Source organism: Sebastes umbrosus, chromosome 21 (genome assembly GCF_015220745.1).
Source record: "Sebastes umbrosus isolate fSebUmb1 chromosome 21, fSebUmb1.pri, whole genome shotgun sequence".
Classification (NCBI taxonomy): Eukaryota; Metazoa; Chordata; class Actinopteri; order Perciformes; family Sebastidae; genus Sebastes; species Sebastes umbrosus.
The window spans coordinates 12795629-12809807 of NC_051289.1; the positions used below are offsets into that span (position 1 = coordinate 12795629).

At 42.6% G+C, this 14179-nt stretch overlaps 1 protein-coding gene across 6 annotated transcripts in view; it reads right to left on the reverse strand.

Moving 5' to 3' along the window:
* stau2 (staufen double-stranded RNA binding protein 2) overlaps positions 1-14179 on the reverse strand; it is a 100535-nt gene that overhangs the window by 15306 nt on the left and 71050 nt on the right. Inside the window, exon 14 of one of the 6 annotated variants that reach the window (XM_037756722.1) lies at positions 7264-8032. The exons of 2 other annotated variants lie outside the window; for them this stretch is intronic. In XM_037756722.1, coding sequence (XP_037612650.1) covers positions 7934-8032 — 99 coding nt within the window. In that variant the 3' untranslated portion in view covers positions 7264-7933. Of the gene's footprint in view, positions 1-7263; positions 8133-10948; positions 10970-14179 lie in introns of those variants that run through there. 3 more of the 6 variants (XM_037756724.1, XM_037756723.1, XM_037756726.1) reach the window with 3 other exon arrangements.

Below are 14179 nucleotides of genomic sequence, written 5' to 3' on the forward strand. Positions count from 1 at the left end.
GAACTGATTTTCTAAGTTGTGATGGTGTAGTTTCCTTGAAACTAAACTGTTTAAAAGATGTGGCAATGTCTACCCCTTACACCCTCAAAAACAAGCACACTGCAACAGTGCTACAGTTTCCCTGCAGTAGCACAGTCCAGAGGCTATAACCCATTATTTGTCGGTGATGCTGTGATTTTATCCACAAAAGGAGAGTGAGTACTTAATCCTCTGTGGGTTTTTACGAGCCACCTCACACATTTTTACAGCATGGCAAACAGACAGTAAACACCGGGAAGGCGCTGCGCTTTAACACGTGATTAAGACACAGCTAATTAGATTGCGGACAGTAAAACTGTGAGGGGAATCGTAAAAAAGAGGGGAGCGGAGACGGGCCTGAGCTGAGGGGATCAGGTACAACCAGCAGCAGACGTTTAAGTCGGGACACCACAGGCCACTGACAAATGACCGAGCTAGGGTTTCTCATTTCTGCTGCCTTCTCTTGCGGTGAAAATGTAAATAGCAGACTCTCTAAGGTAAAAAAGAAAAGACCCCCTCATGTCCACCATCCATCCATCCCTCCATTCTTCTCCTCCCTCTCCTCTTATGCAGTGGTTGGTCCCATGAAACAGGGGTCAGGGTACTAATGGAGGACCTCGTGGCCTTGTGTGCCTCTGGAAACAACCCCCCACTCCCTGCTCCCGTATAAATCAAGCAGGCTTCATTGAGAGTGGCAGAGTCCTCTGATGTCCCAGCCATGTCTCATTTCAAAGTCCTCCTGAAGGCTCACACGGTTCCACGTTTACTCACTGGGCACGAGGGAGATGTGCATGTGGGGGTGAGACTCAAAGAGAGAACGACAGACAGCGAAACAGAGAGTGAAAGAAAGAGAATGAGTTTGGGTTAAGAGAGAAGTAGAAGGGAATTAGGAATAGAGAAGATGTCCCGGAGGAAAACGGGGCCTCTAAAACAAAATGTTTATTTAGTAACTATGCTGCATTAGACCTCTCACTTGAAAGTATGCACAATAAATCACACCATTTTGGGAAAGCCATTACGCCATCACTCTAAACACAATGTGTGTGCACATTTGAAAATGCCTTCCTCTTATGCACATGTTCAGTTTACATCTCTAGTTTTACTGCAATCAAAACATAATTTCCCTCCCTTCATGGTAAATTGAGGTGTGCCTTCTATAGAAGGATAAATGATGGCTGAGATAATGCCGCTCTGCGGTTTCCTTTACTCTATGCATTCATAACAACGCCAGATGAGTTACATATGGATTTAAAATGAATGTTTTCCTGACTACAGGTTTTGTTACAGTCTTCCTACACGCACATCATCCAAATGACGCTGAGAGCAGCTAATCAAAACCAGTGACATATAGAGACACTCTTGAAGTATAGAAAGGGAAAAGAAAACAACACATTTCTACGCAATCATATAATAATAATAAAAAAAAAGACAAAAGGTTAGTGACGGGAGAATATCAGGGCTCCTTAAATGGAACCCTGAGGGACACCCTAATCAATTATCATTGTGTTAAACCAATAGTTTATCATTTTGGGAGACGTGCTTATTCTTACAGAGAGTCTTGCATCTCACTCTGTTCAGTAAATATGTAGCTGGAGCCAAATGCTGGTTAGCTTAGCTTAACACAAAGAGTGAAAACATGAGGAAACGGCTAGCCTGGCTCTGTTCAAAAGTAACCAAATCTGCCTAGCAGCACCTCTAAAGCTCATTAATTAACATGTTATATTTTGTTTAATTCATAATAAACAAAGTGTAAAACAATAACTCAACATTTTATCGGGGGGGACATATGCCAGACAATTTCTTAGCAGTTTCTGAGCAGTTTCGAGGCAACCAGCGGAGTCACTGGTCCCAGCACAGCACATAACTCCCCGTAAAACCTCAACGTGTTGTTTTTCACTTTGGTTACGCCTTTAAAAAGGTCTAACTAATAGTAAAAAAAGGGAAAAGTGTGTAACATTTCTGGGATCTATTAGCAGAAATGGAATATACTTTTCATAACTATATTTTCATTAGTGTATAATCACCTGAAACTAAGAATCGTTGTGTTTTCGTTAGCTTAGATAACTTCATATCTACATAGGGAGCGGGTCCTCTTCACGGAGTCCACCATGTTGCTCCGCCATGTTTCTATAGTAGCCCAGAACGAAACCAAACACTGGATCTAGGAAGAGCCTTTTGCGTTTTTACGCTACCTGAAGGCCACCGTACTTCTCCACCACGCTTGCGAAACTGCAGTAACATAAGCTGCTGAGTGCAAATCCGTGGTACTGACAGCCGCCGTCTGACTTCCGTTGCTCCTAAAGTAGTGTTATTATGGTAAGGATAGCCTCTGAGCGAGGTGAACGGCGTTACCACGGTTTTGCACTCGGTAGCTCACGTTACCACAGTCTTGGAAAGGGAGGAGTGAGCGGAGCGGTACTCAGTTGGTTGCAATCTGCAACCACACCACTAGATGTCGCCAAATCCTACAAACTGTACTCTCATTAAAATACATAAACTACAACTGTGAAGCTAGAGAGTATAATATCGTATAATCTGTCATATCACTAGATCATATTCCGGATAAATGCTTGGTAAATCAGTGCAAGTCTCGGAGCATGTGATAGCTGTCATATGCAACAGGAGAGAGAGCAGGACAGCCTTTTGCTCAGCTAGCTAAGACATGCAAAAGGAGAGTCAATCTCCTTAAAGAAAAAAAAGCTAAGCATCTCCTGTTTCACTTGCCGCTGCACTTTCTTCCTCTCACATTTAGGCAGTGACAGTGTGGTTTGCTCAATCTTTCCTTATCCCCTTTAAATGCAAAGGGTTGGGCTGAATTTGCATGTTAAACAGAACGCAAGCTGTCACTTGTGACTTTATTTACAGAGGAGATTTGGAAGATCATGAAGAGACTGTTATGAGGTGGGCAGGCACATACACACACACACACACACACATACACACACACATGCGCACACACAGTGTTTACTTAAACCGCAGGAGTGTGTGACACCTTAGTCGTAACTGGTGTTAACCCCCGACGTGGCTGTTGTTTTGAGTGTTTCAAAAAGTCTGCTGTTTGAGGCCTGAGAATGCGTTAACATCCAGATGAGAGGAAGGTGGTGGTGGTGGGCAGTTAGGGGGGGAGGGGGGGCTCAGACAGACAGAAAAACATTCCCCAGTCGCTACGCTCATCTCCATAACTCAGTACGCAGCCAGAGAGCACTGATCCTAACATGGGACATTAACGACCCGACTCCCACCGCTGGAAGCGTCGTTACCTGCCGGTGAACAGTAAGGGCCATTTAGGGCCCAATTCATGACTGCCGTGAAAGAAAGGCTCATCTTCTTGCCTCATGGTTGCAGTTAGGGGGTTAAATAAATCACTTGTAGTAACTCCGTATTGGGCAGGAGGAGCCTCGTCTCGCACGGCTACGGACCCGTCAGTGAAATCGGAGTGATAGCGTGTAATTTCGGAAACTTTAAACTAAAGACATAATCACATTGTGTACGATGAAAATCAAAAACAACTTTTACAAACAAATAGCATCTAAGCATCTGAGAGATCGGATTTCATTAAGTCAGGAAAGCAACAAAAGAGTATAATTACAACCAACAATACAGGTCATTGTTTAAGTGTGTGTGTGCACATTTGTATACGTGTGGTTGTTTTTATGCCCGAGAGGTATCCCTGCAATTACTGTCAGTGTGTGATTTGCTGTTGGAGCGGTCTATGATGATTAATTCTTAGTAGTTCTTCACCACAAGACCTGTGTCACATATCAAGTTAAAGGGCCTTTTTTTTAAATCCAGAGCTTCCCACATAAGAGAGTTGCACAATAGATGTTTGATGTATTGTGAAACTTGACAAGATCGGGACACAACTGAGAGCATCAGTGTTGGTTATGTGGTCGTCTGTTTTATCTATGTCCTAATTACCTAAGGAGCTGTGGAACAAGGGATTAGGCAGCTTTACACACTTCGCCTTATCAACTGTGAGTATTTCCTAAACACACATAAAGAGGGATATTCATTACTGCTCACTAGGGGTGGTAGAAAAAAAAAACAATACAGCATAGTATCGCGACATTTTGCATGGGAATATTGTATCGATCTGTTATTACATAAACTATCAACCTCCTAGCAATCCGACGGACGCTATTCTGTCTTTCAGAGGTTGTAGCGGGCTCTTAAAGCTAGAGTGAAGATATGATACCATATGAAACTAGAAAACCTAAGGAATCCATTGGTACAAATCATGTTATGTAAGCTTGTCGGGAAGGATGCTAAATAACGCTCCAAAGTCAACGCTAAATTTTGGCAATGAAAAACTGGCATGGCCATTTTCACAGGGGTCCATTGACCTCTGACCTCAAGATATGTGAATGAAAATTAAACAGAGAGAAAACTGGATCTTATTAGATAAAACAGATGTTGACAAACTGCATAATTTTCAGTTGAAAAAAGGTAATAAATCATAACATATCACAATATATCTGGTGATTTCCACCCCTACTGCTCACTGAAAACCTCTCTAAATACCTCCTTAACATTCCTCTACTGCAGTATAGTTTGTATATTAGGGCAATAAAGTACAACAGGAGACAGTAAAACTGTTTGCATAATGCTGATTATGAAACAAAGGGGAAATGTCAACCTTTGTGAAGTGAAAACCTAACAGCGTTGGTGTTAGAAAAGGTGTTTTCTCCACAGGTGACATATCTCACATGTTGTCAGGCAAAGCAGAGGAAAACGATTAAATACCTGGGCCCTTATCTCGGGGACCTTTTCAGTGAGGCGAACTATCACTCAGTATCAAATGACATTAAGATAATGAGCCGAAGACGCTACAAAGGAGCGGTAGGTAGCGAATTAGCTGGCTTATGCCTCCCACGGGGGGGGAGGTGATGAGTGAAGGAGAGGTGCGATTAGTTTAGAGGCCTTTATCCACGCCAAATTTGTGTGTGTGGGAAATCACACGCGGAGCCTAACAGCACTGAAGGTTGCAAGGCCACTGCTAAAACATCTTGCGCCTCTTAGCATAGAGGTGATAATGAAGGTGACACCTTTGGTTGCCTTAAAGCAATCACCCTGGTCTGACAGGACCCAGAAAGCAACAGGGAACAATTCATTTACATACACATAAATATAGATATAAAGTATACTTCCTGTTATCACTTCTTTTCCTTAACAAAAATAGCTGTTTGCACAAAAAAACAATAAAAACTGATTTCAATGACTACTACTAATATAAATAGTGTGTATCACATCTCAATTTATCTGTCAGAGAAACTCCAAATTATGGAATTTCACCTAAATTGGCAGGTACGGTAACGCCATCCGTCATGCTCACCATATTATTAGAGCGTCTGACAATTTTCCACATCTCTGACAACTTAAAAAGTGTCAAGTTACTTTCTAGCACATACTTTACAAACACATGCCAACAGCCTGTAGCGCAGACGCAGGCATTTCACTTTTGTTTTCATAAGGGCAGGACAGAAGTTATCATCTGTTATCATCTGCTCACAGACAGCACTTGTGGGCAAACACTGGTTCTTGTGAGAGAAGCCTGCTTAATCATCCTTCATAAATGGGTTACTTTCTTTAATGAATCACTGATAAGGTTTATAACGTGTGGACTGCACAGCATGGTACTCAAAGCATTAGTTAGCAAATGTTGGGCCGTCGATGAGCGTCTGTGGGCCGAGTTTTTGCAGTGTGTCCCATGCCGCTGGCACTGTTCGGCCCTCGTTTGCGGCTTTTCTGGCCGATTCAGCATGTTGAATGAGATAAATCACTCCGGTTGGCTGTTCGGCTTAAGCGAATCAGTGCACGAGAAGAGAAACGGAAGTGAGGAAAGCAAGCAAACGAGTTAAGTCAAGACGGCACACACGGAAGGCTATTCTCATTTTTCACCTTCATCACATCTGATCATTCCAATACACGGATCTTCTCACAACGACATCATGGCCATCTGGACTGAAGCTAAGTGGTGAATGAGAGTGGTGTGAGAATGGTCGGCAAACACTGCTTTGTTTCATGTACGTATCATAGCAACAGCTTGTATATTCTAGGTCTTTCGGTTTCCCTTTTCAAAAGACGAACACAGACTACCGCCACCTGCTGGTGTGGAGAGTTTTTCATCTCACGCAGGTGCAGAATGAGGCGATGCAAAAGTCTGTCTTTGTCACCGCTAGTTCTCTGATTTTGGTTTGGTGCATCTAGGCCTTAAAGAGTAAAACTAGGTGATGCATTTCTCTATACTACACTGATGATTAAAACATAGCACAAGTCATATGCGCACAGGTGGTAACCCTCTTGAGATGCTTTCTGCACATAAGGTATACAGTATGTCAGTGTTAATTCACACTGCTCATACAGCACGACACTTGTTAATAGTGTTACAGGGTCAATTCACCAAAATCACATATATACCTACTTTTCTCACTCTTTTTGCAGTGTGAACAGCTTCCTATGAAAACGGTTAACATCTTGCTCTGTGAATTCTCCTCAGTAATAAAAACAAACATTGTTTCAGGAAAGAGATGTTGTTATTAAATTTAAATGTCAATTTGCATTGCTTTGAGCACCACAAACAAAACTCTATTCATCTCTGTTGTATTGGGGTGGAGGCACAAATCAAAACTTGAGCAGATAAAATGATCTGCAAGGCTACACACTGTACTACTACAAGTAAGTTCTTTTGTATATTTGGGTGAAACGACCCTTTACCTGATGCAAAAACAATTTGTTGAATAAAAGGCTCATCAATTGACAGAAAAATTCTCAATGCCAATTTTGCTATTTGACTGTTTAACAAAAAAATTGAGGCTTAAAACTGAAGATGTTATTTATTTTCATCATTTTGTATCATTGTAAATTAAATATCATCGAGTTTCTGACATACAAAATAGACTTTGGGCACTTTTGGACAATGATAATGTGATCAATGTTTTTCATTATTTGACATTTTAGAGACTAAACGATGAATCTATTTAGTGGACTATGTAATCAATAATGAAAATAATCATTAGTTGCGGCAATAACACTAAAAAAAGACTGACAGCTGCTGGCATGAATGAACACTGACAATATAGTGAGATTAGGACTGTGACGGTCACAAAACGAGGGGAAATTAGTTTTTATAGATTGATCTGATATGAAGAAAGATCTCTTCAACAACTTAAAATCGTCTCTTTCACAGCGTTCATTAAATGGATTACTTTTACTTGTGCATAAGAGATGAAGATTGAGACAATACCGGTAGCGTGAACCAGACATGTATTTCTCTCTCTGCATGTTTTACCTTGTGCTGCTGCAGTTAATCTGACGCCCTTTACTTCACACTTTAACTCAACCATGTTTAAAGTGACATGAAAATGTTACAAGGTCCGATATAGTAAGATTGCCGTCATGACTTTTGCGTAAAAGTGACTCTTATACAGACACAAGACCAACATGTTATATTGCCATCACATAAACGCGTGCGTGTCTGAAAGCGGCTATGGTATAGTTACAAAACAGTTCAGTTTGTTGTTTATCTTTCGTATCATGTTTAAAGTAAATAAGGCTTAGAGCGTGTGTGACCGCATGTGTGTGTGTGTTCAGTTCCACACCATGTCAACCCTTAATAGACATGCTCATGTTCCAAGGGGCCACTTGGAGCTATCAACACGTCCCCTAATGGGCAAGTTCATGTTTATTCTCTCCACACTGGACGCTGCTTCCTCTGGTGCGCAAAGAAAAAAAAAAAGACAGTCACTTCTATCTCCCAATTTTCTCATCTCCTGTCCTCATCAATCTCACGTATCCCCACTCAATCAGTTTCTCTCCAGTTCCTCTTCTCCCTCTCTCTCTCTCTCTCTGGATCGTTTACCACCTCTCCCTCCTCCTCCATCATTCTTTCACTGCTCCTCTCCTCTCCCGTCACACTCTAATCTCCCGGTCTGAAAGGTGTTTCCTGAGGAGGGCATGCGGGAAGACAGGCGGGAGTGATGGATCGCTCCGCGGACGCTTCACTTTGTCCTCTCTCCTGGGCGGGAACAGGGTGAGGTTGGGTAGGTCTGACAGCGGGAGTGTTAGGTGTGGCGGCGTTGGGGAGGGAAGCAAGGTACAAGCGCCTTTGAAAGGTGCTGTTGAGGGGGAGCAGGGGAGGTGACTGCTCCCTATATTATTACTCTATATGATGTGAGCTAATTATGAGAGCTCTGAAAACATGTGCCTACTGCTGCAGACTCTGATCAAAACGGTCTTATTATATACTCAATTCATTTGAATTGACTCTATTTCTGAAGCGTGGGCTATACAGTAGTAAATATTAAAAATTCAAACATTCAAAACATTACTAAAAAAGACAAGATAAGCATTTTTTCTGCTGTGCACATAGTTAAAAAAAATCCAAAACTTCCCAGAAATGTTAAAAACCATTAGCTACATCCTGGCAAACAAATGTCAGAAGTTAAATCTTTCATCTCAAAATTGGGATTAATGTCTAACTTTTCCAGCCTCAACTCGCAGCACAAATGCCCCTCAACTAGGTTAAATATTAAAAGCTTTGTTTTTACATTTGGCTCAACATGACATTGTCATTGGCAACACACAGTTTCCTTGTAGTTGAAATTTTTTTGAAAATTCAAATCTCTACATGATTTATTTTATTGACATTTTAATTTGTTTCCAGTGAAATAATAATGAGTTTATATTGTGACTTTGCTGTTCTAAACATAATTGTTGCTGCTATAACATTTAGTTATATTTAAAATATAAATAAATTGTAATCATGTTCTGAAATCATTCGTTTTAAATAATATATTAAAAAGCAATTATTTACTAATGAAAAAGGACCGATAAGAGTATCGGTAAAGAACCGAACCGATAACGAGTATTGATAAAATCCCATCTCTACTCGTGTTATGAATACAATACGTGATGATGTTATTTTGTTATCGCTAATCGTTCCGGACTTTTGACCTTGAATACAAATTAGATGCGGACCTTTGAGTAATAAGTTTGAGAACCCTTACATTATTGTGTTCTGAGGCCGGAATAGATGAGTCTACTATGTTGTTGATAATTGTTACGTAGATGAGCACTAAACATGTACAGTAATAGCAACAGGTACATGATCTACAGAAACCATCCTATAACAGATCTTCTACTGAAGCAAGGAAGCATGTGCATCATATTTTCCTGTAAAACTGACAACATGAATTTACCGGAAACAGAATAAACTGAAAACTGGGCTGTAACAGTACTTACATTTCCACTTATGACCTGTTGCCATGTAGCTGAGGATCTTTTGGTCTGACACAGCTCATAGAAGCATCAGATGAACGCTCCTGCAGGCTCAAGTTTTGGATCATTACAATGAGCTGTGACTTTAATATAGCCAAATATTTATCACATCTCTACGAGCTTTTGGTACGTTATGCTTTGACCCAAATTTTTCCTTCACTTAGGTGAGAGTTCAGGGAAAACAAACAAAAACTACAGACATACAAGCGCCAAACAACTCACACAAGCCTTAAGTTTGAGCATCTAAGTCGCCTTAATGAAGCCTTATTTAACTAAATGAAATGCTGACACACCAATATGTTTAAACATCACTGAAGGAAGGTCTTCAGTGTGGTCAGAAACCTTGGAATGTCTGCTCCGTATTCACTGAAAAACTTTCAGACCACGTCGATGCAGATTAGTGATTTAGGATACGTCCAGGTGCTGTGTTTGGTTACACAACACTGGCACATAAAGAGGACACAGACCAGCCAGATAAGAGGAGGGAGGAGAGGCTGTCCGACAGCTGCCTGATTGGGTAACACTTCTGCCGGACCCCCTGAGAGGAAGCCCAGCCTGGGGTAACGTCTGCGCCCCAGTCGGGAAGGAAGACTTCAAACACACGAGGCCTGTACAACCTCCACCCCTCTGCAGCTCCCTCTCCTGCTGTTCCCCTGAGCTCCGTGGGGGATCTCTGAAGAACCATCCCAGCAGTCACCACGCCATGAATCAGTCCCGTCTATCCTCTTGCTGCCACCACGCTCTCCTCCTGTCACTCTCATTTATACCAAGCCAAATGAATGAAGGCAGGAATGTGTGCAACGCATACATAAATGTACTCCTCACCACTGGTCCTCATTATCACTCAGCCCTGTTCCTTCATCCTTTGTGTCCTCATCGCAACTCTGCTGGTAGCAAAAATCCACCAACCAGGAACAAGGTCAGATGCCCAATTAATTTCATCACTACTGTTTTGTTTGTAGGGAGGATTGGGTAATAACCCGAAGGCATGGTTATCTGAGCTTGTTTGTGAATTTGGCATCATGAGATAACAGAAAAAGTAAGCATGTGACCAAATGGTGTTTTGGTAAGGTAACGTCAGCCCTTTGAAAGGTCTTTTTACAAGGGGAATCATAGGAGTCTCTTCATAGACAAGCTATGGTTAACTTTGCTTAGCTAGATTACAAACAACAAAGAGAAGAGAGAAAACTTCCATTTTACAAGCACACCAAAAGAGACCTGGCAGGCCTGGTACAGTACAATTCACAAGAAACAAATCCAGAAACGTAATCTAAAAAGAGCAGGCCTCATTACCTGAAAGCATGTCTAAAACACATTTTAATCCCGATACACTACGCTCAACATGTCACATCAAATCAGCCAAAAATGTGCTTTTGCTGCAGAAAACCCAAAGCAGCCACAGCTGACAATCTGGGAGACAAGGGCCCCCGGGACCCGGGGTGGCTCAGCTGAGGACATTGCTGCACGCAAAGCTACCCCACACACACACACACACAACGCACAAATACACACAAACACACGCAGAGTCTGGTGGCAGACAACAGTCACCCTGTCATCTTCGATTGCGGGCCGCTCATGTTGGACCAGCGACACCTCACACACAGCTCAGTGGGCCTCGGCCCCCCTGGTGTCCCGCTGCCGCCACAGAAGGGACTGCCAGAGAGTTACTTCAGCTCTGCAGAACAAACACAGAAATCCGCCTGTCTAAAAAGCATCTAGTGATGTCGATAAAAAAAAAAAGTCTAAATATATCCCACTGCAATGGCCTTTAATGTGTCCTTGTTACTGGCAGATATCAATTGAGTGAGTGCAGATTTAACGGATATGACCTTGAGAGAGTTTGAGCAGAGAGCGAGGCTGGAAGTTTGTGGACACGGAGTAACTCGTGGCTGGAAGTTTGACAGCGCTTCAAACAAAATAAACCTGTAGCTGAATATGGGAACTGAGAACATTAAGCATACAAAAAGCTGAGTTAAACATTATCATAATGCTTTTGTTTGGTCAAAAAGCTGTATTTTTTCCTTCTCGGTTTAAGCTATTAACTAAACATACTTGTAACCTAAGGCTGAAGCTATCAGCAAAAATCATTTCAAGCCAAAATGGGGAACATGTTGACAAACATCTTTAGCTCCAGGCGTGTTTTTCAGCGAGCGTAGCAGCCCTGCGGGCGCACATGTGTTTGGCAGATGGCACCGAGTAGATGGCACATAAGGTCAGAAAGAGCACTCAGCTGTATATCTCTCACACATACAGGCCCTCCAGGAATGTCTGTGCAAGGCTAAGGATTATGGCACTGTGCTGCTTCTGTGTGCGTCTGCACTTGTTGATAAAGAGCAGACCGTCGTAAAATACACCGACAACACCTCTGCTCTCGATCATCAGTAATGTTTACCGTCCAACGGAAGGCTATGCAAAAAGGTTTTACTCTCAGATCACCAACTCTGTAGCCTTTAACAGGTAATTACTTCTCTTTCACTATTCACATCTGATCCAGTACGTTAAAGATACACACCTACATAAATTCACTGGTGATGTTATTTAACACAACGCTAACTGGGAACATGACCTGGGGTATGATCTGGTTGCATTAGCTCTCCCTAAGTTTAAACTCAGCATATATAAATACACAAGGATTGTTAGTTCAGTTCAACATAACGCTTGTCCCCTTGAAAATGTTATTTCTGAAACTATTGTCCTTTATTTAACTTATCAGAAACATGGGGAAATAGAGAGGTATAACATGTAACAAGAGAGGGAGTCAAACTGTGGATGTTGCAGTTATGTGGCATGAATATTCACCATTAGGCCACTGGCGCCCCCACAAATGTAATAATGGATTTAAATATAGCAAGTGCGACCCATCGTGGAGCAAAGAAAGAGAGAGGAGCACTCGGGGAAAGGATGGACCCATGCTCTTTGAGTTTAAACCAAAACAACAAAGTTTTGACCCCTATTGCAGACTTTCCATCGAGGCATTATTTATAGTAAACGTGCTTAAAATTGTTACCATTGCATAACATGGAAGCTAATTAAGGATGATAATCAATAGCTGACACTCTTTTTATTTACAGCCCAACATGATTTTATTATACCTCTGATGTCAAAACAAAGACTAAACCATTCCTATTTGAAGCAGTAACCTCCAGTGGAAGTGCTAAAAACTGCAGTTCTTCGAATGGCCACTTGAGGCCGGCTCCAAAAGCGAGTCAATCCTCATAGACCCCCCCCCCCCCATGTTAAAATACCCAACAATACAGCAGAAATAAACATGTTTACAGCCTGGTACAAAAAAACGGTTTTCGTCTCAGCTCCACCTCTTTGCCCATTTTTTGAATTAGCTGTGAGTTAGGGGGAGTTGGCACAGCCCAGATGGCGACGGACGGAGCCACCCACTTTGAGCTTAACAACGGCTCTTCAGAAACCAACGGGTGACGTCACGTTGCCAAATAAAGAACACATCTTCCCTTCATACATCATGGGAAGAGAGGTGTGGAGAGGATTTCCTTTGGCTGTTGATCTTTATCAATTGCTCTAGTCTACCTGGCATAAACCTCCATGACGGCGCAGATAACACAGCAGGGAAATTCCCACAGAGACGTATGATGCCCATTACTGTGTGTGTGTGTATACAGAAACAGAGGCAGGCTCCAGGAAAGGTTTTATCAATTCTTCGCCAAGAGATCCTCTGCTCCATGTCATCGGATTTACAATGTCCAATTACAAAGATAAAAGAGCAAGGTGTGTGTTTTGTGGAAGAGGAAACACGTGGATCTCCAGTGAAGTATTAATTGGCAACTCGGAACAGAATTGATTTGAATGTGTGCAACAGGATGCCTGAGATTCTCCAGCACACGAGGGAACCTATTCTATCGACCTACAGGTGACTCTACGGGCCTTATTAGTATGTCAACAACAGGCCCGTTCCTCACAGCCGCCAGTATCCATGCGGCATCATGGCAAAGTCGACCAAATGTGTGACGCCTTCAGGCCTACTTTGTTCAACAAGTGTTGGGGTTTGGGGGCTGCTGAGGGTGACCCCTTATTGTTAGGTGCTCCCTTTGTGGTCGCACTCCTCACTGTACTGAGAAGAGAAAAAGAAAGGCCCTCTCTAACAGTCGGTCATGCCCCAGTGCTCCTGGCAACAACAGGTCCAGAGGACGCAGACCTGCCTGGCCTATATTGGCTTGGCTCTCAGTTAGCGGTGGCGGCACTAGCCCCCTGTCAGCTGTCCCATTCAGGGCCCGGGCGGACCCTTTATTAAAGCTTTGAAGACTGCTGAATAAAGGGGCGTCCTATGTTTAGGTGATAGAATGTAAGCAACTGGTTTTCTGCTTGGGCAACACGAGACAAAGAGCCTCCTTCTGAATACGGGGAGGACGTGAGAGAGAGGGAGCGAGAAAACTAGAGAGGGAGGGAGAGAGAAAGAAAGAGGGGTACGCCACAAGTTGTTTTTTTTTCAGGACGGGGATTACTTTGATGGATTGAAAATCATTGAGAAGTTGCGGCTGTGTGTGGGTGGAACGGAGGAGAAATGCAATCAGTGGTAATTATCACAGGTGGTTCTGATGCCCTGGCGATTAATAATAAAACCACAGAGCCGAGGTTTCCCTGTTAATTAGAGGAAGAGAACCGGCCAAAGCCCTCTCACGACATGCCCCATATACTACACTATACAGTAAACACTACATGCTACACTTCACCGCACCAGAGTAAGCAGAACCTAAAGAGTAGAGTCCGGCTGATAATATCAGCCATTATTGGGGTGTCACAGACATATTTGCATTTCTGTTTACTGTCTGCTGGCAAAAAGAAACTGCAGAGGAGTAAACTGCAGCAATACAGTTGACAGCAGTTTAATGCATATTTGAGGTAGAGCGGATCGTCC